Raw genomic sequence first — 22,934 nt, 5'->3', positions numbered from 1 at the left:
GATGGTATGTTGTTAGGGATACACAGTCCTGCTAATCCTTTTAGTGTTGGCAAGCAAAAATAATACCTTATTTTCAGTTATGGCTTCAGTCAAATATTCGGTGATGTGGTACATTGAGGAGTCTGCATTTAAAGTAATTGACATGGTATTGTGGTGTATTGACTGGTGACAATGCATTACAGTATTAGTATCTCATAGCAGGAAAACAAGCTGGTTGTTACAGTAAATAAAAGACTCTGACACGCCCGTACCACACAGGCTGCTACAGACAACTTTCTACATGTGTTTGTACTTTTAAGGTCTTGCTTACTGGTCTCACTTGTCGCCATCCTGCGTCTGTCTGATCTGTACAGGTATGACAATCTCGTTCGCTGGGATGCTGATGGATGTCCTGGGGGCCGGGGCCTCTATGGACAGAACTCCATCCCCGGACAAAGAAGAACTGATGTGCTGCGTGTCTACCCCCTGCGGAAGCCTTAAAGATATAAAGAGTAAGTTGATGTTCGCAGCAAGATCATTTTTCAAAATTTCACCCGTTCCCAGAGACAACTTACTTGTATTTACGGGTGAAGCATCTTGAAACCGATCCGTGCTCATCCTGCTTTTCTTCATGATTTCCTTGTAATGAAAATCAGACATAATAAAAAACAAGCAGTGTCAAGAAAACAATGGTAAAGATAAGGCATAAATTGATTAGATCTAGGTCTGTCTATGTAGTTCCTTCACAACTTATTACAATGCTTTTACTTAAGTTGTTCACGTCTCACCAATAGCTTGTGCAGAGTACCTGATATTTGCAAATAACCCTCCTTGGTTGTGATTGTAATTTCCTCAGGCAAGAAGTGATTGACGTCCAGGTTAATCTTCCAGCTGTCCTGCCCTGTTCGGATCTCTGACACTCCACTTGTCAGTTGTCTCAAACCCTTTTGTTTCAACGCTGGAGGGTGCTGACCAGTGAATGGAGGCAAAAGGGGAGTTTGTGTGTACCCCGGCCAGGAGAAAGATGCTAGTCTTCTCTTTGACCAGTCTATCCACTCCAGATCACTAGGTTCCAGGAAGGGAGGGAGGCCAAAATCCTGTGCAAAGATCCGGCTCGGCTGCGTCCAGTTTGGGAAAGGATCCCAGCTCACATCTCGGCGGAAAATGGGACGGGATAATATTTTATTTTGTTCCCCCATATCCTAAAAAATAAGCTCAGAATGAAGGTAAAGAATGTTGAAACTGCAAAAGTCTGTAGCTCCACCCTAACAAACAAAGTCTAGATTGATGACCTGGACACTAAGCAATGGTCAGCTGTGTTTTTATTCTCAACAGAAAGTGAGCAGGAGGTCTGAGGTAAAGGCTGCTTTGGCATCTGCAATTCCCTTCTCACACACTTTATATTCCCAGCTGATTAATTCCGTCCAGCATCAAGTGTGATCTAAGGGATGAGAATGACTTTGTATGTCATGAGCTGGGGTGTTACTCCTCCGTTGCCCTGGGACCTGGAGAGGATAATGCTAACAATTTTGTATTTATATCTCTTGAGTGTCTGTGGCAAGTTGTTGCTGAATGACTCTGGAAGCAGCAAGCAGACAGTTTATTCAGCAGTGGCCTCTGCAGTCTTGTCACATACTGGTGCTCTTTGTTCATAGAAATCACAGCCTTGTGTTATGTGAGGGAACAGCACGTACATTCAGAGCCACACGGTAAACAACAGACTCCAGTTTCTCAATACAGGACTGAAGAAAAAAACTCAAGACCAAGCAAATTTATCACGCGATGAGAATGTAGGGCAAATTACAACGTTAAAGACGTGTTTACATCCAGGACAATGTGATGGACTGAGGCACTGACGCAGTCGAGTGGGGGTGAGGAATTTTGCATTTAGAGCTATCTCTTTATGGGTGTTATGTCGTTCAAATAATGAACCGAGCTTTGGAGAAATAAATCAAGCCATTTGCCATCAGAGAGGAATGGTATTTACTAATGAGGCAATATCTATATCCTTTCCATCTGCACTCATCCAAAGCATTAGTTCAAGGTATTAACTAAATCCCTATTGAGGAGATATAGTAGAAAGACTGTGTCACTAAGAAGTCAGAAATAATGTCTGGACTGATTCCATTGCCAGATAATTACATTGAAATAACACCATTTTAAATTATGTCATTCTCAAATGACCTGCTTTCCATGCCAAGTTCCATAGAAGCCTACATTATAAGTATTACTGTGACCTTGTGAGGCCTTCTTGCCAACTTCTGCTGTATATGTCTATATGTCTTATAAGTCTTGTAATGCCTTGTATATAAAAGAGTAGCAGTTTAATTTTCTTTATGTTCATGTATTGTCAAACACATTAGCATTGCATTGTTGTTGTTTGGGTTATAGTTATATAAGTTATATATTATAAACATGTACACATACATAGTTTTGAGACAAACAGCTGGTTGTGTTATGACTGTGTAGATTGGCAGGACCTACAGTAAAAGGAGAAAATCATTCACATTGAGCCTGAATTGAAGCCACAAAATACTGTATTTGAAAAACTTTATTGTCCACTAAATTTTAAAATAGAAAACGTTATTACAATATTCCTCAGCATTTGATGACACTACACAATAAGTACACAGTGAGATAGTCTGTATACAGATGATATGAAGAGCTGACCAAAGATCTCATGTAGCCTAAACACTTGATGATGTATGACATTGACATTAATGGAGTGTTCAGACAGTTGCAGGTTGCATCATTAATGTATCACTTTTGACAAGAGTTTTATCAATTATTGTTAGTTTAATAAACAGAATTACGGTAAGTAATTGATTGATCATTTTTACATAGATACATTTGACATGATCCAACGTAATGACTGACTGTTAAACCCACAAGCCTTCATAACAGAGTGTTTTCACTTTACACTTCACCTGCAGTTTGCCCAGGATGCTTTGTGGTTATGGTGGGTGCGGTCAAAAGTGCAACACAGGTTAACATTTCCTCTTATAGAAGTCAGTGCAACAATAGTTTTCTACATTAGAAGATGTAGTGTATAAAAGATGGAGTGTGTAGTTACTCTTTAACTGTGATGTTTGCTTAACCTTATAATACATTTTAGTCTGGATCATGGCTGTGGTTTAAAGGGTTTACGACCTGTCTCTTTAATACTATGTGTTTTCATCTTCCATAAGCATGTATTGACGAAGTTTTTCATTTTTCAGTAGATGAAAAGTTGTGGTTAGAGGGCTTCACTTGTCATAGCTTCTTCTGAACGTGCATCTTTTCTGAAATTTAGAACAATAAATGAAAAACATTGAAAAGAGACTATTTTCTTGGTCAAACCTTTTCCATCCCAATTAAGTTAATTGATACATCACCTAAAGACACTGTACCGCACCTTTTCTGTTTTCTGGAGTGGAGTATTAATGTTGTTATAATCACAATCAGTGCTACAGCTCCAATGACTGAACCGGCCAATATTCCTGCAACATTACCTGAAAAGGACACAGATGTTTTTAAAACAGAGGCTCCAAAACATTGAGTATCATCAGTTTGTTTGATTCCCTTTTATAAACCTCAACTTGATGGTAAACTGCTGTTGATTTAAACATGTGTTTAGTATAGCCTTTGAGTGCATGTATTTGTTTCCATAGAAATAAACTAGGCAAGGGAAAGTTCATCCTTGTCACATGTGATTATGCTACAAATTCTACCCAGCTATGCACGCAGCCTAAACTATACTTCTTTCACACTAGAGGCCTTGTCTCAAGGTGTGGCGATGTCTGTTGGTTGGTTGGTTCACCACTTTGGTCCAGAGTGATCTACTGAAAGAAGTGGCACACAATCTTGTACAGAAATCCATGGTGCCCAGAGGATGAATCCTAATGACTTTACTGATTCAGATTTTCTAGCTATACGGGAGGTTAAAGGATTGGTTGGTAACTATTTCCATCATACACTTTTTTATATATTGCCACAGCAATAAATGACTTTTGCGCTTTGTAAAAGGTCTGTTATCTGTAGCTGCCGCAATCCTTAACAAACGCTCACCATTCACGGCCTTGCAGTCCACTTGGAAAAAACTATGAAATTTCCCTTGCCCCATAGAGTGTACTCCCTTCTTGCGTACAAGCCAAAAATGTGTGTAGACAATCAGTGGATGAATTGTAAACTCTGATTATCCCTTAACTTTTCTTCCAGCACCATTAAGGGCTCGGGTTTTTCATGGAGGTGTTGCATTGCTAAATGTTTTGTATTTCCAACTTAATGCATGCATTTTTATTAGAGTCAATAGTCTTACAACTACGTCTTACTTAAATAAAATGTTTGTGTAAAAATGTCATGAGAATGATTAGAAGTTTTGTGCATTTCAACACTTCAGATAAAGTTGATTTGATGGATCAAATGATGCACACAAGGACACACATACGCGCATGCTCAAATACAGACACACACAATTGCCACTGCTGATTTGTGAGGATCAAAATCACTGGACAAGACTGATTCATTATTTATTCATACTGGGAACCACGCAGTTTGAGTCATCGCCAGACCACTGGCCGTTCTCCTGGCATATGCGCTCTGCTGATCCTTCAAGAGTGTAGCCGTCATTGCAGGAAAGCTGCACCTTAGCTCCTTGTACATATGTGGTCCCCTCCTTCTTCCCATTTGTTGGTGGTGAAAGCCATCCACAGGATATCACTGCACAGTATAACAATAACTAACACTGTAAACCAATTAAATGTACATAATAATCACGTTTTTATACACTAACCTCGCTTTAGATCCTCCACAAGTGAAATGTGACTCTGAAAAGACACTTTGGTAGCATTTCCCATGCTTGGACTACGGCCTACCAGGACATCATACCTACAGGACAGAGGTACTTATCAGAAAATGAGCTGCTGTTGTTAAGAAAGTTAATTCACTGTAATGGATAATACTTTTATTTACATAATGGAAGTTGAGATGTCAATAATTGTAGGCCCTGCATGTGTAAAACCCTAAAAGCACTGCATCCTACATTTCGCATAATGCAGCTGGTCCTTAATGAAATCTCCTAGCCTGGTTGATGCTCATGTATTTCCAACCCACAACCACTGTTTGCAATGCTGTTTTTTTGTACTTGATAAGCCCGAGGAGAGATAACCCTAGTGACATCAGTAGGGGTTATTTTATCAGATTTTACTAAAGCTCCCTTCAGAGCCACAGAAGACATTGTACAACTGTTTTTACAGGCTTAGTGGCAGTCCGCATGACGAGTAAACTGAACTTCATGTGTTTCATAAAAACACAATCATTTTCAGTTCAATAATTATTACTATCATTTTTTTATTACTAATAAAATTAATTAATTAGTTATTATCTTCTCTTACCTACAAAACTGAGAACCCTCTCCAGAGCATATCTCGGATGCTTGATTGGTTAATGGATCATCTGGACTCTCGGGGACAGAAAACACTGGAACAAAAGTGTGATCATGTCTAGGAACATAGTAATATGTGTCCAAAAGATATTTTGAATCATATGTGAACAAGGCAGAGCTATTGGAGATGGCCCCTGTAAGACAAAAAGAAACACACTCACCATTAAAAGTAATCACATTTAACTGGAAATTTTGCAACATCATCTGCTGATGTTTCATGAAAAAGATTGATGTACTGAAATGCCTGATTATCAACCAAATTAATCCTTAGCCACTCTACCATTTCACAAAATGAAATGATGAATGTGTTGTTTCTCATTATTCGGGTCTCGTGTTTTCATTACATAAAACAAGTTTTGTTGAAAGAACACAGTCATCACGTGTCAACAACTGTAGTCTATATCTTTAACATCATACCTATTTAACAATATTTTATCAAGTTTTGTTGGGTATACAACACATACAGCTCTTACATAAAAGTAGGTCCAAAACAAGACCACATGAATTTTGAACAACAGCAAGTAATTGGTATTGTGAATCATTTCTTACAGCCTGCCCCAAAGTTGAACACCTCCTCTGGATTGGTGAGGTTCAGCACAAGTTGGCCGTTGTTGAGGGTGAGGTCATCTTTGGCGTCGCCGTTCATCTTTCCCAACAGTCCGAGAGTGGAGTCTTTGAACTCCTCTGGCAGGAGCACGGTAGTTGTCATAGTTCCCTCTCTCAATCGTACTTCCACTCCAGCTCCACTGGGGAACATCACGGACACATTTGTAGAGGCAGGGGAAAACACAAACACACCTAGGAGGGAGATTTGGTCAGAATGAAGGCAGTTCTTGGAGTGTAGCTGTCAAATGAAATGAACACAATGAATACATTTTATAAGATTTCATGAGGGGTAGTAAAGTCAACAACTTCGTAATAAGCAGAAAAGCGATTGAGGGTCTCACCATGTAGGTCCATCCAGCTCTGCTCAGAAAAGGAAAGAGTTTTTTGATTCTGCAGTACTTCAAGGCCGTTGTGACCGCTGACCAGCCGCACCTCAATAACATCAGAGGTGGTTTCTTTCATGGCTACAGCGGTCAACTTTGTTGCTTTTATCGTGGTTCCTAATATTTAGGGAATCAGATCAATGACAAAGGGAAATATAATTATTGTAACGGTCTACTTTATGTGCAATGTGTATTTTACATGTAAAAATGTGTTTTCATTTTTGAAAAAGACAATCTTTTAAAAGCTCAGTATCCTCAGTTACTCACTGTTCAGTGGCTCTGTTCTGCCCTGGATTGTCAGCTGTTTCTTTGCCGAGGTCACCAAGGTATATTCTCCGTTGCCATTGAAGGAGTAGTTGACACCATCAAATGTTATGAAGTGGGGATCTCCAAACACCACAGCTGTCATTACAAACCAAAAATTATGACTTCACATTAAACAATAATCATGTAAAAACACATGCACCGTAATTGTCTGAATCATTAACCTGAGCTGGGTGACTGGTAACGCCTGCAGTCACTGGAGGGCCGGTGTTTGAAGTAGTAGTGGCAGTTGTCAGACCACAGGCAGCAGTAGTAGAAACTGAGCACGTCGTAGACCCAGTGGGACTGTCCAGGAACTCGAGGGGGTTTGTTGTATGGCGGTGAGCCCCAGTCGTGTGCTCGGTCTGGAGTACTTCCCCCAATCGAGTCTGCTGTCAGCACCTGAGCACCAGTGCTGTCATAGCAACACTGTTGCCCTGCTGCATACCTCGGACTGTTGGTATATTTAAGAAAATAAGAGACTACTGCCACATTATAGGCTCTGTGAGACCGCACAGTGCTTCAAGCTAGATGCTAAATTGAGCTCACAATGACTGTAAACACGTTGATTTTAATCATGTATAATGCCATCTTTGCCATCTTAATTTAGTATGTTAGCATGCTAACATCAATAAACATAAAGTACAGCTAAGACTAATGGGAATTGCATTAGTTTTTTTAGGATTTAGACTTAAACCAAAGTGTTGGACAAAGTGAATAAATGTGTGTACCAAATGTCAAAGTAATTCATCAAATAGTTTTGCAATATTTCAGTCTGGACCAAAGTGGGGGACCGATCAACCAACAGACTGACATGTAGCCTGCATAGCTAAAATATGGCTATTCAGTCATTTTTAAGTATTATTGGCTAGTAAATAATGTATTATTGCTTGAGTTATAAACAGTTCGGCATTGCACTATAGTTATATCAAAATTTAAGTGGCAAAACTTGTCACGACAGTTCCTCAGTTGTGTGTGTTTTGGCCATTCTGCCTTTTTGAGCCTCCTATGAGCCACATTGTATAAGAGTACCAAAGACAGCCAAATGGCTGCAAAGAGCTGTGGGCTATATGTATAAAGTATTGACAAAAGTATTCACAATTTTCTCAGATGGAATTCCTAAAATGATCTGCTACCAATGGGTTTTGCTTACATCATAACAGCGCAACAGAAATACATTTAAATCATAAATGTATAATACACTTTTTTGACATTTTAACATGTCTATGTATTAGAGAACACTGAAGGTTGTCCCCTCCAACTGTCACTGACAACTGCAAACGTTACCACCAGTACTACCTTTTATATAAAGTTACAAAATAAAGCTGCCTAATGATGCTGATGACGCAAGTGTATTTTTAATATTTCTAATGTTGACACCCAACCGTGAGGGCAAGTTAACAGTCTGAGTGAAGGACTCACCTGGCCTGTATAGCCCTCACACAGTGAACACTTCCAGGGTGGTAGGTGCACACGCTCCCCTTCTCCATGTCACAGCCATAGTCAGTCTGAGGAGGTAGAAAGACCAAGCAGCTAAATGTGCATTTCACATTGTTCATGTACACACTGCAGTTCAGAAGCATAACAATAATATGACAAAGGCATCAATTTTTCATTTTGCTTGTCCAAAATTTGAAAAGCAGTTAATAAGCAAATACGCACACACAGTTAGTGGCTGGCCTCATGCAGTTTTAACTTTATATTTGTCACCCACCAGCCATGGAAAAACATTATTGGCTTTGCCTAACTCTACCTGTAAATTTAAAAGATAAAAGGCATAAGATTGATGCAGAAATGTGTTCAGTGTTGAGTGAATGCTTGTAAATACTACAATTAGGGGAGACTTTTCCTTGACTTTGAACCGATAAGCATTGAGCATTAGTAAAAGGATACGTCCCCTGGCAATCACCATAAACACATAAAGTAATTACACAAGTTTATCCAACATGTGCCTGTTCATGCCTATGTTCAAGTCATTAATCTGTGAAGTACTGTTTTTTTCTGTGAATAAGTTTATACGTCCACATGCTACTTGATTACATCTTCAAACATATGTATGCATGAGGTAATTTTATTCATCTCACAATGATTTTGCACCTGTTTTTAATCACTATATCTTTGAAGCCAAATCTTAACTCGCTACCCTTTAATACTTACATGAAACCTCCCTGTGTCTGCTCTCGCTTGAGCCAGAGTGCAGGGGCAGTCTACGATCTCACTGAGGAAGTTAGGCAGCTGATTTTCCAGCTGGTCCCATGCTAAACATTTGTCCAGGGCCCAAACTGTTGAGTTTTTCCTGAACTTCTCCTCCAGATGCCAGGCCAGAGCGTGATCCTCAGTCCACGCTGCTTGTACATTCCTAAATGAACGTGGCAAATACTGTACAGCTGACAACTAGAATAACACATTTTATTACAGCCATGTGTTTGTACGTACCACATGCCATCAGGGTAGGTGCTGGGGCTGATGCGTACAGAGCCAAGCTCCCAACTTGAAAAGCCGTTTTCTGCTGGTTTGGGCAAAAAACTAAAGGAACCACTGTTGGGCTGATGCTTTGCAAGTGAGTACAGATATTTCCACTCACCCTGCCAGTTGTCTGTATAGGGTTTTCCTGCAGAGAACATTTAACAGAATTCATTTATTTTACCCAATTAGTAATTGTCATGTGATTTACAAAGTGTAAATGTGGTGAATACATTGCACACTCACCTGTCTCAATGTATCCCCAGAGCTCTATATTGACCCTCTCCGCGCTAACCAAAGAGGTATTCCATTTCATCTCAAGAGTGCCTCCAACATCAGGTGTGCCATAGTACTGCCATTTTGTTGAGTTGACCATAGTTGCCTTAAACTTAGCATCTAACTTGCCAGTATGTACTGTAGCAAAACAATTGAATCAAATAAGTAACATTAATGTAATTTTAACACTAAATGGAAAACTGTGCATTAATGTAGTTTATGGAAGAGTATTGAGGGCATTCACAGACAGTTATTGTACCTGAGAACCAGGCTCCAACTCTATTGAATGTAGTGCCGTTATCTGAGGAGATGTGCAGGGGAACCCATCCTGTTTCATACAACAGTGGAGAGATACAATGGCCTCTACTGTTTTCATCCACATACCCCACAGTATTGATATTGTGGTTGAACCTGCCATTATAAACAAATGATCTGCAGGTTTCTATAATGTAACCATAATCAATTAATCAAAGGTAAAATTAGATCAGGTTTAGAAATATTTTTATACTGAGGTGTAAAAACACTTTACTCTGTCTGTAAAGTGTCTTGAGATAACGCTTGTTATGAATTGGTACTATAATTAAAATTAGATTGAAAATTGAATTGAATTAAAAAAAAGTCTTACCTGCATATGATCTCAGAACTCTTATTGAAACTCAGTTCAAGGACAATAAAATCCGTCCCACCCAAAATGGACCCGGAATAGGGAAAAACTTCCACACAGTATTCTTTATAGTCTGCACAGCAGTGCTCCAGAGACGTGCATGTCGAGTGGCATGAACATGAGTCAAATTTTCCTCCACAGTGTCCTTCACATGTCTGTCCTGTCCAAAATAAGGAGAAATAAGTTCTTCATGGAATCTGGAATGAGCCACCAGTTTTTTTCTCCAAATGTCAGAGATGAAACACAATATATGTAACAATTTAGAAGTGTGTGCATATTTACCTAATGTCCTGCAGATACATAAAACCAGAAGGACAAATATCACTGCTGTTGATCTTTCCATCATGACAGTGAGTGAAATTGTTAGTCAAGGTTTGATTCTGCTGCTATCTTAGATGCTTCTACAATTTCATCCTAGGTGTACATACTCAGCATGTTTCTAGACCTTTGCCCTCTTCATCGCAGGCATTTACAAACATCTGTTTAATCATCAACCAGAGGTCATTATGATAACAACTCTGACTGCATTATTCTCACATGACTACCTTTGACCATCTCTACCTTAAGTGCCAATTTGTTTGTAAGATTTATAATCTGCTTAATAGATTTGAGATATTATAGGTATTAGGTATTTCAGACTAGCAGAAACTTATCTCATTGGCTCTTACATACTCAATATCATATTTAGATAAAGATACAACAGACACTCTAATATGATTGTGTGGGATGAGATTGTTTATTCCACATAAGCATTTCCATTCCTTTTCTAAGGAGGATAATGTGTGCAGAAACAGTGATTCATAGGATTAAGAATAAAAGATTGCATTTGAGTCATGACTCATGACTGCGCAAAGTTCAGCCTGAACGTTAATATGCCATCATGGTAAAATGCTTAGACTGACGAAAGCTTTACTCTTTATTTTTTAACTTCATAAGAAAATACTAAATAGTATTTTTAATTTTTTTTTCTGAATGCTGCTTACTAGTAGTGCTATTTTTTTCATGTTGGTATTTGTGTTGTCCAGCAGAGTATGCTGCTGATATAAGTTCCTGCCCAATCCAATGCTGCCTTTACTGAGACACCAATAAGAGTTACACTTCCATGCTTCATGTCATTTGTTTTCTGCCCACCGAATCGGCATCACATTGAAGTTTAAGTTAAATGGAAATTGAATTCTTTACATGAGCTCATTACAAGTGTGTTTATTACCCAACCTGAAAGCAATCAGAGCTGGGAACCTGTAGGGCCAGCAGTAAGACATTGGGGGGAGCTGCTACCTCATGAACCATCTCAGTGACACACTTCTGGTGGGTGTCAAGCATGCTTTGGAAATGTGCTGATGTACTTTGCTCTGTATTAAAGTAATTTTCTTCCCAAAAATACATGTGCTTTTTTACATGCAGTGTCCATTGGGGTAAAACATGTTTTAAATTTAAAGTACAACATGGATGAGGCACTGTAAACATTCATGGCTGCACACATTCCTAATATAGTTCTCTACTGTTATCATCTAGACAGCATTTCAGATACACTTAATACAAAAAAGATTACAAGTGCTTCTATTCATTAAGGATGGCTAGTTATATTGAATGTGAGCTGGGATCTGTTTGTTCACTTAGCGATGATTTAAACTTCAGACACATTAGGAACAGCAGACATAATGATATTCTGGCTAGCTTTTACTATTAGCTTGCTTTCTGCTCTTTACAACTTAGTAATTGGCAGTGTAATATTTGTATACACCTGATTGAATAAAATTGTCATAAATCTGCAAAAAATGACAAATTAGCTGACATAAAACACAATTGGCAAAAACCATGAAGCAGGATTACAGAACAAACACTGCTGTTTACTGAAACATCATCCCCAAATCACTGGTAGCATCATCTGGACTTGGTGCTTGTAGATTCCTAAAGAAGAAAGTAAAAAGCTTGGTCAATTGTTTATACTATTACTATTTTGACATTGATTTACGATGCTGTAATGAACTCACCACCATCAAATGGCCATTTTTTGCCCTGTAGATCATGGATTCCTGACCACTCTTGAAGTCCACAAAGCCCTCTCTGCCAGGCTGGATGTCAAATCGCACACTACAAGTGATAATAACAATTTCAAATTGAATTTGGCGCATCATAATTTTTACCATTTAGTTTATAGCTTTATTATTACAACACACAATCTAGATTATGTACCTGCCCTGGACCACTTTAATGGAGTTCTGCTGGTTGCCAATAAGACTCAACTTAGTCAAGGCCTCAAACAGGTAGTCACACTGAAGGACCAGATCCCCCTAAGAGAACAAATGGCGCCAGTTCGATGTGATGATTATACAATACAGAAGCCTTGAATGAACCAATTCATAAAGTAATGTTTTTTGATCTGAGCTTGCTCTCCATATTATCTCTAAACTTCTTCTGAACAATAAACTCAAAGCCAATTTAACTAAATTGTTTTGAGTATGAGGATGAGTATGAGGTCTTTATTGCCATTGCAGACCTAATTAACTGTCTAGAGAGCCACATTTCATACAGTACATCCATGTATACATGACCTGCAGATGGACATTTAAAAAGAAAATTAAAACATTGCCTTAGATATCTATAGAATCCAGTCTTTTGATATATCTACCTTTTGCTTGATGTCCTCACATGTAACATGAAGGATCAGGAAGTTGTCACTCAGGTTGCTGACCGACACACCTATAAAAAAAGTAATGTGTACATAACAGCAAGTTTAAAACGTGTGTGTTGCTCTCCCTATAGATAACACTGCTTATTTTGTCTCACTCGTTACCTTTCAGAGAGATGTAATCTATCCGCTGCTTGATCTTTGTATCCTCGACCATGTAGGCGGCCTCCTGGGTAAAGATGAGCTGCCGAAGACGAGGCCTGAACCCGTTTCTGTCGTACTTCACCACTGGCACACTGTACTGTGGGGGGAGGGGGGGGCACAAGGTTAGTGTGGATCGAGTATAAAGATGCAAAGTAAATTCCAATGTTAGTTTACCTTGATGTGCTCATGCCGGATCATCTGAAGCACTTTGATGTTTATGTCTCCTGTACCTTAATAAAATAAGAGACTCCATGAGATTAAATAAAATAACACTATACTGTCTCAGTAATTCCATTATAACTTTATTATAAATGTACAAAATAGTCCATTAACAGGCTTAAAAAGTATTTCCGCAGTACATACAATCATGTTTGTTATTTAATTTGCAAATGAAAACTTACTATTGCTGATTTTTTTAAATCTGGAAAGGCTTTTTCCAAATTCCAAATGCAAACTTGTACTTTGGAAACATTTAACCTAATGCAGTGCAGGCATTTACAGTCTCCACAGATTAATTTCACTATTATTGTTATCATGTTGTATGTACAGAGAACTGTACTTAAAACTAATAATGTTAATTCTCAACAGTCTTACCTATCCTGGTGTCCACGAACGGTCTGCACACACTAAAGGGGTAGTTTTCTTTTTTTCCTTTGAACATGGAGCTTGTCTGGGCTTTTAACAGAAGCTGTAAACAAGAAAACAGAAAGAAAGCAGAATGTGAGTTAAGACTTTGCCTGCATTTCCTTCACTGACATTTTTACCATTGTGTGTGACAAAAGGCAGATTGTACCTGTGCTTTCCTCTGTGGAGTGATTCCCCGAACATACTTCCGTACCATGTGGCGAATGTAGAGCTTCTTCAACAGCTGGGAAACCTAGGAAAAATACAGTGTCAAACTTTACCCTAACCCAGCCGCTGCCCTCATGCATGCAGCCTAAAGCCTTGAAACAGTTGATGTAAAAAATCACCCACCTCATGCATTACAGGCGGAGGGGTGAGCCAAGAGTCTTTTTCCATGACTGTTTTGGGAAGGTTGTCACTCAGCCGTGTGAGGTAGTTCTGCCTTACGTACGCCAGGTACTCACTGTTGTCAACGCAGACTGGCTGATTTCGAGTCATGAAACCTTTAATGAACCTATAACAAATCAAAACACAGATAGCCTTAAAACATAGATGTGATTATACTTTAAGGCCATCTCCTCTCATTTAACGAAATAGATTTCATTCATTCAATTTCATAGTGTGAACTTACTTTTGGATTACCTTGACAGCCCATGCCCTCTTTTCACGCTCCTTTCTAGCCAGTAGACCTCTCCAGCAGGCCTCAATCATAGTGGCTGTTTACATGAGACAATGTAATACAAAGTAATATCTTCAAATGTCTGTTATGTTGGCTGTTCACCCGCATTTAGTATAGGAAAAGCTTTTAGTTTATGCTTACAAACCCATCTTTGGGCATTTTAATACTCACCAGCCTCTCTCTGTTTAAGGTAGTCTCCTTTCGCTCTGTAGCCTTTGTACTTGGCCTGAATCCTTGTTGCTGTAGCAATGAGAGTTACAGTTCACTCTCAGGAGTGTTATGATGCTTAATGTGGTATTGCAACTATATGTACATACATCTCACCTAGCTTATGTTTGCAGACCTGAAAGGCGTCTTCTGTTGCAAACAGAGTTCGAGGGTGCCGGATGAAAATCTTTGTCCTTGTGGAAATGAGACAAACACTGAGAAGTTACTGCATCGCTTCTGGGTGAACCCATCTTAGACAGTGTATCAAATGTCACCCTTGCATAAACACCTGCCTACCTGCCCATCTTGTACTCAATAGGTTTGTAGCCCAGGTACTTGATCAGGCACTGCACACCTTCTGCTGCCGTGCCTTTCCAGTTGGGCCAGGTTTCAGGGCACAGAGCCTTGTACCTGAACACAGTAGAGGAATGCACACACAGCTTTACACTCAGCAGCAAAAATGAATACATGCCAAATGTCTACAGCAAGAACAAGAAAAACTCTGTGTGCATTTTGGATGAAAGCAAGGAGAAAAGGTGTGCTGAGCTACCTCTGGAGAAATATCTCATATTTGCGTCGGTAAGCAAACCCAGCACGCCTGACCCTCAGGTGCTCCATCAGCCCCAGGTACTTCACCTGATGTCTCACCAACACATCATCAAAGTGTCCTGCAGTGGACACAAAATGTCATCTAAAGAGTCCAGAACTGTCTGGTGTCACTTCATGACTGTAGACTGAATATAGTCAGAAGTATTGCTCTGGCTCTATGGTCTATTTAAAAGTAAACATTGTTCGGGACACACCTGGCTGCTTGGCTTCATTGGGTTTAATGCAGCGGACATACCAGGGGTCTTTGGACATTAGGATCTCAGTCAAGCCCACCAGGCTGCTCTTAAACTGAGTCACCACCTAGGGAGTCACAGGTATACATGTGTAAATGGTTTGTTTATAGTAGTTGTGTAAATTATTAAATCATGTTCTTAATAGTTTCTTACAGTTTCAGGTCTCCGCTTGCTGTCCGGTTCAGTAGAAGGAAAACAGTGTTTGATTATAGCATTCTTGGACTGTCGCATAACCTTAAGGAGAATAGAAAAACCGCATAAGGCCCAGACACATCAGACTAAAGTATACCTTGATTAATAATTATGCTCCTTTGCTTTTATATATATTTTGACTCAATTTTGGTGTTTTTTGGTAGCAGTGAAGTGTATCAGAAGTCAAACAGTAAATTCAGATCACGTATTGTGTTGGTGTATTCCAAATACATTTGCGTGTCACCTGGTTTTTATTCTAAAAAAATTAAATAAAATTACCTCTTTCCCATTTCTATACAAGAGATCATTGTTTTTGTCCAAGAATCCTAAAAGGTAAAAGACCAAAGAAAAATTTTAAAAGTCATTTTTGGCAAAAGCATTTAATTCTTCTTACAAATTAAAGATTGAATTCATAAGCACTAACATGACATGTAGTAAAATAATAGATACATTTCACAAAAAAAAATTTTTTATGTATATATATATATTTAAAAAAAATGATTTGCCTTTTGGGGGGAAGGGGAGGTATTTAGTCAATTACTTTGTATGAGCGTAATGAAGTCACCTCTAATTATCACCTCTAGTTATCCAGAGAGGCTAAGGAATGTCAGTAGAGCAGTACTCATGTCAATATAAGTGATCAAAACGGTGGTGTCACTCTTACTTTCTATGAATCACAGACCTAACTGGATGCTACTGTGTAGTTTACTTTCCCTTGAATGGTATCTTTATCGGGAACAGAACTTTGTTATAACATGCTAGCCTACCCATCTCAAGCTAGGCTACTAGAGCTCAGGGGTGGTTTCTTTTTTTTTGGATAAACATTTATTGAGAAAAAAATTTAAATACAAAACATTTCTGACATGAGCCCAACATAATGACACATAGAAACAAAAATCTGAGTTTATTTTATTATATAAACAATAAAAAATAGAATTGGGATAAATTAACAAAACATTCCAAAAACAAAACGTTTGTGGGTTTCCATGGGATTTTGTTTGTTAATATTTGTTTTGTGTTAATAATTTTGCCACTGGCATACTGTTTACATTGACAGCGATACTATTTGAAAGTGATGTATTTAGTGTATGCATATATTAAGAAGTGAGAATATGACCTATGTAATGGCACACAGAAATCACAGTCAGTTGGCTGCCATTTTACTTTATCTCGAGGTAAGAGCAGTTTGCTGATGTCACACTACATCTTAGCAATAAGCTGATGTTACATAATGCTCATGAAATGGTATTGTAACAAAGAGAGACATTATTTAACATACAGAGCTGTCTCATCTCTTACCAACAACACAGTATGTAACCTCGCCAGCATAGTGCAAGAGGCGAAAGTCTCCCCTTTCCAGGGTTTTCCTCGTCTTTTGGTCTGCAAGTTTATGTCTACAGGAAGGAGAAAGTAAGTGTAGGGCATTATGCTGTTTATGGTTCTGCAATGTGCTGACATGAGCATGCGTAGATAAGGTGCACTTCTAAAAAGAAAATGTATAGAGCTCACGTGACGAAATGAGGATGACCACTGATCTTTTCCTCCATCTTCTCTAGAAAGGTGAGATCTGTGGCCTCTCCAGGACGTAAACATTCCTCGTCCTGTATTAGAGCATAAGCGTCAATAATTCAGTCCTGTTTTAGTTTTGTGGGTGAGTTTGTCTTTCTGTAGGAACATGACTCAATATCTTTACCAATAAAGATATGATTCCTCGATGTTTCTCCTCTACAAGATCACAGATGATCTTGTTGTTGAAAAATGGCACTGGTTCCCACTGTGCAACAAACAAGAAAAGCAGGGGTTGAAAAGCAGTTTTTGTTTTGTTTACTATTGTATTTTTTACCATATGCAGGCTATGATTTGCACACATAAGTAGCACTTTGAGACAAATGACAACAAAATATAAGGATTAATAGCATTATTACTTCAATCCCCTCCATCTCGTACTCCTCCTGCTCTGACTTCAGGGTCAGCTGGATGAAAAGCTGCTGCAGCTTCTCGTTGCAGTAGTTGATGCAAAACTGCTCAAAGCTAAAATAAATCAAAGGCGCTGTCAGTATTGGATTGTTCATTTCACACTGAATTAGCTCAGATGTGCATGATCTCACCTGTTCACGTTGAAAACCTCGAAACCATAGATGTCCAACAGACCAATTACTGTTTTCCTGGAGGAATCCTACAGTTGATTTACACAGATATGATTTCTGCACATTAAAAATCTGCTACGGATGGTTTTGTAAAACAGGACCTCTGTGGAGAAACCTTTACATGTTGGTGTTACTTTAAACCAATTAAATTATATTCTGGAGAAAAGAAATTAGCCCAAAGAAACATTTGCCAGATGTGCTGTTTCCGGTGTTAAGTGTTTTCAGACTCACAACTAATCAAATGGCTGCCTCAGGCTGGCTGAAATCTCTTTACTCCAATTTTCTCCCAATTTCGTGATCTTTATAAGACAGGTCTGGCTCGGCAAGATTAGAAAGAAGGTAGATTGCTTTTTTATTCTCACCTTGTTAACTAAAGATTCATTGATCTTGTTGACCAGCCAGTTGAAAGTGCGGCCATAGATAGCTTTGGCGAGGGCATCCCTGGCATATACTGCATGGTCCACAGAGAAAGGACTGAACACCTTCAACATCAGAATAATGTAGATAAAATAAAATGAACTCGACAAAAAAGGTTAAACAGCTTTTAAACTTTAAATTTAAGTTAGTCACCTCCTCTGTTTTGGCTTCAATCTTCCTGTGGGTTAAGCCCTGTTGTAATACCTGAGTAGGAATCCCCAGCAACTGCATAGCAAATGCAAAGCGAAAAAAACAACTTGTAGCACCAAATCTCTTCCTGGTCTCAATCAGAAAGCTGCGTGGAGATAAGTAAAGGGTTTACACTATCTGCAGTTTGTTTGAGACTCACCTTTGACACCCAGTGCATCTCCTGGTTGTTGTTGAGAGAGGCGTATCCTCGAACATCTGCTTCAAACTTGATATTCCCCAGATGGAGAACACTAGCAATTATTCCAAACAGGTGCTACGTTTACACCCAGAAAGAAATACGTCAGAAATCACCGGCAAAACGTATCATGCATAATTTTAATAAAGTTTAACAAAATTGTACTGTACTACCTCACCTCAATATCACTCTCATCAAACTCTATGACAGAGAGGGCTTTCTGCACCGTCTTCCAGTCCCTTTTATCATTGATGGAGCTAACTTTGGCACATTCACCCTGGAGGGCACAAAGAAGAAAAAGTCTCAGTCAAGAGGTTTTTGTCACACCATATACAGTAAATTAAGTTTATGATGATGTTTGTTTTTCCACTGACCTGCACCAGGTACCTGTAGTGCTGGCAGCTTCTCTCCAGGCCGAGCCAGCGGAGCAGATCTTCCTCTCCTCCCTCCACCAGCTGATAGAAGATATGGAAGTTTCTTTCTCCGTGATTCTGGTGCACCACACGGGACTTCTCCAACAGGTAACTGAGGATGTGACCCCCAACAGCGCCACCCTGTGAGAGAGAGAGAGAGAGTGAGTGCAAACAAACTTAGAGGTCATTACAGTGCTTGTTGTTTTATCCTAACATTGTAATTCGCACTGTAATGAAAATATTTCAGTCCACCTGGTGGTCAAATTGGATGTCCATGTATTTTCCAAAGCGGCTAGAGTTGTCATTCTTCAGGGTTTTGGCATTTCCGAAGGCCTGGGTGAAATAAAAAATAAATAAGGCGACACATGGCAGATTTTAGGATCATGTTTTTCTCAAAAAAAATTGTCTTACACATCAGAAGCATTGGCACACATGTCCATCCAACTGACCTCAAGCACTGGGTTGGAGTGAAGCAGTCTGTCCCGGACGTTGTTCAGGAGTTTAGTACTCGGACAGCTCACAGCGTAGAATTGCAGGATTTTCTTGGAGGCCTCGGTCTTGCCTGCTCCGCTCTCCCCTGAGATCAGGATGAAGTGGTTGTTGAACTCAGACAGCATGCTGCGGAAGACGTTGTCTGCCAGCGCATAACTGAAAGTAGAGTAATAGGTCAAAGTCAGCTCCTTTTTAAAAATTCAGACTCAGATGCAGATTTTCTTTCCATCAGAAAATGTGTTTCTAAAGTATAGACCTGTGTAAATAGCATTTCTCTTTCCCTTTTTAACAAGACTTATAAAATAAAAAACTTCACTCCATAGCATTGTCATGCGTTCATCAGATAGCTGGGTGTAGGAAGGTGAAAGGCAATGAGGGGAGAGAAAGTTGGTGTGTGACCCGCAGCAAAGGGCTACTGCCGTTGCGGTTAATGGTTGGCACTTTAAAACCCCTTGGCAACTATGAGGACTTGCATTTATAATTTATAAACTCTAATGTCACACTGACATCTCGTCTTTTTTTCTTCCAATATGACAATGTTTTCTATTTAATTGAAAGTTTAACATACGTATTGTATTTCTAACAAGAGTAAGAGTAAGTAAGTAAGAGCCTACGGCCACACTACTGGCTCTGTGATGCTGTACTAAGGAAGAGCGGTGCCTTTAGCTGAATGCTAATGTCAGCTTGCTAATAAACTCACAATGACTATGCTGATTTTTGCCGGTAAAATGTTTATCAAGTTCACATGTTGGGTGGCTTATTAGCACTAAACACAACGTACAGCTGAGGATGATAGTAATAAAAAAGTATTTAACTGTGCAGGTTTTACTCCTAAACCAAAGTTTTGTATAAATTATTGTTTTGACCCGACGGCGGCACTAGAGGGACAGTCCGGGGATAACCAAGGTCAGTGGGAATATATCCTCTGGGGAACATGAATTTCTACAAAATTGTATGACAATCCGTCCACCCCACTGTATGCAAGTACACAGTGCAGTTTACATAAATACAGAACATCTTACATATGAGGGGGCAGCTCAAAGAAATTCACACCCATGTAGGTATCCATTTGCTTCTTGCTGTAGATATCTAAGTCTTTATATGGGTTGACCGACACCAAGAGAGTTCCAATGTAGGTCTGCAGAGAAAGGAAAGAAAGTCATTTCTGCACTCTTTCACATTTAAAAGTACAGGAGGTGGTTTTTCTCAAACATTACATAACATTAAAAAAAGCTTCCAGCAGTGTGATGTCCACGTATCACTCTGCTGATGAGTAATTTTTTTGTTCTCTCATCTAAAGCAATAAGTTTGGATAATCACTTGTCGTGACCTCACCGACAGCGGTGAACTTTAGATTGCTCACTCTGTAAAAGAAGAGAACAGAAGCTGCTGCTTCAGCAACACTAGGATGCCGGATTCAGCAATAGGCAACACAACATTGGGACCTTGTTGGGTTCAAGGTCGAGAGTGGGACATTTAATTAAAGTAAAAGAAAGAGAAGGATCATTACAACATTACACCACACAGGAAGACTCACGTAAATGAGATTCTCATGGAAGCGTTTCCTCAGGTTGTCCAGGAAGGCACTCTCACTTGTGTAGGCATCCAGGAGAACAAAATCTTGGATGCCCACGCGATCCCGCGCTGTCAGGGAGGCCTCCATGTTCCTCAGGATCCGGTTACAGCGTTCCTCCAGGCTCTGTCAGTGACACAACAAGAAAACAAGTTATCACAACAGAACTAAATTAAACGCCTTAAACTGCATTATGCACTTTGATGACCTTGATGATACAATGTATTGCTCTATTTAACAAATCACAAAGATATGAGGTTAGGGTCGGCCCACTTCTCATTTATTCTTTTCTTTTCTAGTATCAGGGATTTTTTACTTTTTTTTATATTTATATATATTGTTTTAAACAATTAACCCAATACAGTTTAAGTTAGTCATACAAAGAAGAAAACAGAAAGCAAGAGATAAGGTGTGGGGCAAAGAGACAGCGTGGGTGGTGTCACAAGTTCTCACTCATTCTGTCAAGATTAGGGCGGTAGTATACAGTATGTCCCGTCCTGTCCCTTTCCTTTGTATCCTGTTTTCCTCAATCTGTTTTTATTGAGGTTGTCATCACTCATTAACACATACACACACATGCTCAAAATCAGGGACAATCTAAGATATATAAATATACAGTATATATACACTACCGGTCAAAAGTTTGGGGTCACTTACAAATTTCCATTTCACTCCATTATAGACAGAATACCAGCTGATCTGAGTGGGTGGCTGATCTTTAATGCAATATCTACATTTCCCATTATCAGCAACCATTCATCCAATGTTCCAAAGGCACATTTTGTTTACTAAGCTGATATTATTTAAAAAAAACTAACTAAGAAAACATTGAACAACCCTTTTGCAATTATGTAAGCACATAATGTAATCTGGAAACTGCTGCCCTGGTTAAAAAAAACAAGGCAACTGATCTCAGCTGGGATTCTGTCTATAATGGAGTCCAATGGAAATTTGTGAGTGACCCCAAACTTTTGACCAGTAGTGTATGTATACACAGTATGTACATATGTATATACACAGTAAAATGTCCAAGTGGATGAATTATTTCTTGCCTATTTGTCCCTATATCTGTGACTTCCAGTCAGAGCCATCATTGGCCTTGGCTACATCCTCCATGCTTGTGATAAATCTAATTTCAACCACCACTATCTAATCTGCTTCTGTGCTCTCTAATGAGCCATCAGTCTTGTTCATGGCAACAACAGAACAAATATGAAATACTCCACCTACACTAGAAACATCACTCAGTCCACAGTTTTAATGCACAATTAAACAATAACTGAGACCACTAACTTAGGTCTAGAAATAATGAAATACTAATAGACATAATGGTATGCATTATAATATGTTTAGACACATAGTATGATCTACCACTTAAAGATGCACAACTGAAGAAGAGGCAGATAAATAATCAGCAAAGGCAATGCACTTTAATTAAGGTGTCATGAAAGAGCCACCCAGTATTATGCTTCAGTAGTTTGGCTCTCATCACTGCCAAAATGATCTGTCAAGTAAGAGTAACTGACACTTGCAGATCATTTTCCAGTAAAAAAAAGTGAAAGCTTTGCTGACCCGGCAAAATTTACAGCAAAATCTCACAAAAAAATAAAATCTGAAGACCAGTGTTGATAGTTAAAATGCAAGGAAAAAATGCAAAATGTTACCTACCCTGAAAGTCCCTGGTGTGTGTGTCTCTGTACCTTTTCTGACCTGAACATTGGATTTTATTTAAGGGAAAAGATAGTATGACAGGAAACACTGATGGATTGCAGTTACACTTCCCACAAGGAAACCATCAATAATGTAGTGTGTATGCAACAAAGGAAGCACATCTCATTTGAAATAGGTATTTGTGTGTGTATTTGCTTTCAGATTTGTAGGGTGTTTTCAGACTCATAATTTCAAATCTAACAGAGAGATGGGTAATGGAAGATTTAGAAAAGCTGCAACACGTGTTGTTATCCATCAGCAAAAACAAGAATCTTGTTGATAAATTAATGACAAAGGCAAAACTGTGAGGCAGTGGTGGCC

General features: G+C 39.1%; 3 protein-coding genes across 6 annotated transcripts; all 3 read right to left on the bottom strand.

Annotated features, from left to right (window-relative positions):
- Positions 1 to 240: 240 nt before the first annotated feature.
- LOC117959332 (heat shock protein beta-1-like) lies at positions 241 to 1,444 on the bottom strand. The gene is made up of 3 exons (XM_034896403.1): positions 788 to 1,444; positions 555 to 618; positions 241 to 475 (listed from the first exon to the last, which is right to left on the bottom strand). Exons 1-3 carry the CDS (start codon positions 1,176 to 1,178, stop codon positions 316 to 318), a joined length of 615 nt encoding a protein of 204 aa, XP_034752294.1. The 5' UTR covers positions 1,179 to 1,444; the 3' UTR covers positions 241 to 315.
- Positions 1,445 to 3,179: 1,735 nt separating this feature from the next.
- On the bottom strand, positions 3,180 to 10,539 carry LOC117959329 (sushi domain-containing protein 2-like). Of its 3 annotated transcripts, none has more exons than XM_034896397.1 (16): positions 10,379 to 10,539; positions 10,058 to 10,256; positions 9,692 to 9,843; positions 9,403 to 9,570; positions 9,130 to 9,304; positions 8,851 to 9,052; positions 8,116 to 8,201; positions 6,879 to 7,147; positions 6,658 to 6,792; positions 6,349 to 6,513; positions 5,951 to 6,199; positions 5,352 to 5,535; positions 4,751 to 4,845; positions 4,498 to 4,677; positions 3,374 to 3,470; positions 3,180 to 3,260 (listed from the first exon to the last, which is right to left on the bottom strand). In XM_034896397.1, the coding sequence occupies exons 1-16, from the start codon at positions 10,440 to 10,442 to the stop codon at positions 3,215 to 3,217; spliced, it is 2,466 nt and encodes an 821-aa protein (XP_034752288.1). In that variant the 5' UTR covers positions 10,443 to 10,539; the 3' UTR covers positions 3,180 to 3,214. The 3 variants fall into 3 exon arrangements, with proteins under 3 accessions (XP_034752288.1, XP_034752289.1, XP_034752290.1); XM_034896398.1 differs by having other exon boundaries at positions 6,349 to 6,507; XM_034896399.1 differs by having other exon boundaries at positions 10,058 to 10,251; positions 10,379 to 10,507.
- A 730-nt stretch (positions 10,540 to 11,269) lies between these two features.
- Positions 11,270 to 22,661, bottom strand: myo1hb (myosin IHb). 2 transcript variants are annotated; one of them, XM_034896865.1, is made up of 32 exons: positions 22,572 to 22,661; positions 20,868 to 21,029; positions 20,353 to 20,468; positions 19,288 to 19,486; positions 19,091 to 19,171; positions 18,800 to 18,979; positions 18,604 to 18,702; positions 18,390 to 18,503; positions 18,194 to 18,265; positions 17,986 to 18,105; positions 17,585 to 17,652; positions 17,402 to 17,507; positions 17,170 to 17,250; positions 16,986 to 17,077; positions 16,776 to 16,870; positions 15,756 to 15,802; positions 15,438 to 15,518; positions 15,246 to 15,351; positions 14,993 to 15,110; positions 14,740 to 14,853; positions 14,560 to 14,636; positions 14,407 to 14,475; positions 14,188 to 14,272; positions 13,908 to 14,070; positions 13,726 to 13,809; positions 13,527 to 13,620; positions 13,107 to 13,156; positions 12,894 to 13,029; positions 12,729 to 12,799; positions 12,293 to 12,390; positions 12,091 to 12,190; positions 11,270 to 12,007 (listed from the first exon to the last, which is right to left on the bottom strand). In XM_034896865.1, the coding sequence occupies exons 2-32, from the start codon at positions 20,991 to 20,993 to the stop codon at positions 11,981 to 11,983; spliced, it is 3,069 nt and encodes a 1,022-aa protein (XP_034752756.1). In that variant the 5' UTR covers positions 20,994 to 21,029; positions 22,572 to 22,661; the 3' UTR covers positions 11,270 to 11,980. The 2 variants fall into 2 exon arrangements, with proteins under 2 accessions (XP_034752756.1, XP_034752755.1); XM_034896864.1 differs by having other exon boundaries at positions 11,271 to 12,007; positions 13,107 to 13,162; positions 22,572 to 22,660.
- Positions 22,662 to 22,934: the final 273 nt, after the last annotated feature.

The sequence above is a fragment of the Etheostoma cragini genome, chromosome 16 (assembly GCF_013103735.1).
Source record: "Etheostoma cragini isolate CJK2018 chromosome 16, CSU_Ecrag_1.0, whole genome shotgun sequence".
In the NCBI taxonomy this organism is placed as follows: Eukaryota; Metazoa; Chordata; class Actinopteri; order Perciformes; family Percidae; genus Etheostoma; species Etheostoma cragini.
This window is presented reverse-complemented; position numbering and strand designations above follow the sequence as displayed.

Bases quoted from the DNA above. Each gene is read 5' to 3' on its own strand.
- LOC117959332 (XM_034896403.1), bottom strand. From the start codon at position 1,178: ATGGGGGAACAAAATAAAATATTATCCCGTCCCATTTTCCGCCGAGAT. The intron at 619-787 runs GTACTCTGCACA...TTTCATTACAAG, and splicing joins GGGTTATTTGCAAATATCAG to GAAATCATGAAGAAAAGCAG. The intron at 476-554 runs GTAAGTTGTCTC...TATATCTTTAAG, and splicing joins TGCTTCACCCGTAAATACAA to GCTTCCGCAGGGGGTAGACA.
- LOC117959329 (XM_034896397.1), bottom strand. From the start codon at position 10,442: ATGATGGAAAGATCAACAGCAGTGATATTTGTCCTTCTGGTTTTATGT. The intron at 6,514-6,657 runs GTGAGTAACTGA...TGATTCCCTAAA, and splicing joins CAGAACAGAGCCACTGAACA to TATTAGGAACCACGATAAAA. The intron at 5,536-5,950 runs GTAAGAAATGAT...TTTGTCTTACAG, and splicing joins GTTCAACTTTGGGGCAGGCT to GGGCCATCTCCAATAGCTCT.
- myo1hb (XM_034896864.1), bottom strand. From the start codon at position 20,993: ATGGAGGCCTCCCTGACAGCGCGGGATCGCGTGGGCATCCAAGATTTT. The intron at 19,487-20,352 runs GTAAGATGTTCT...CTCTACTTTCAG, and splicing joins TTTGAGCTGCCCCCTCATAT to TTATGCGCTGGCAGACAACG. The intron at 12,391-12,728 runs GTAGATATATCA...TTGTTCTCTTAG, and splicing joins GTGAGGACATCAAGCAAAAG to GGGGATCTGGTCCTTCAGTG.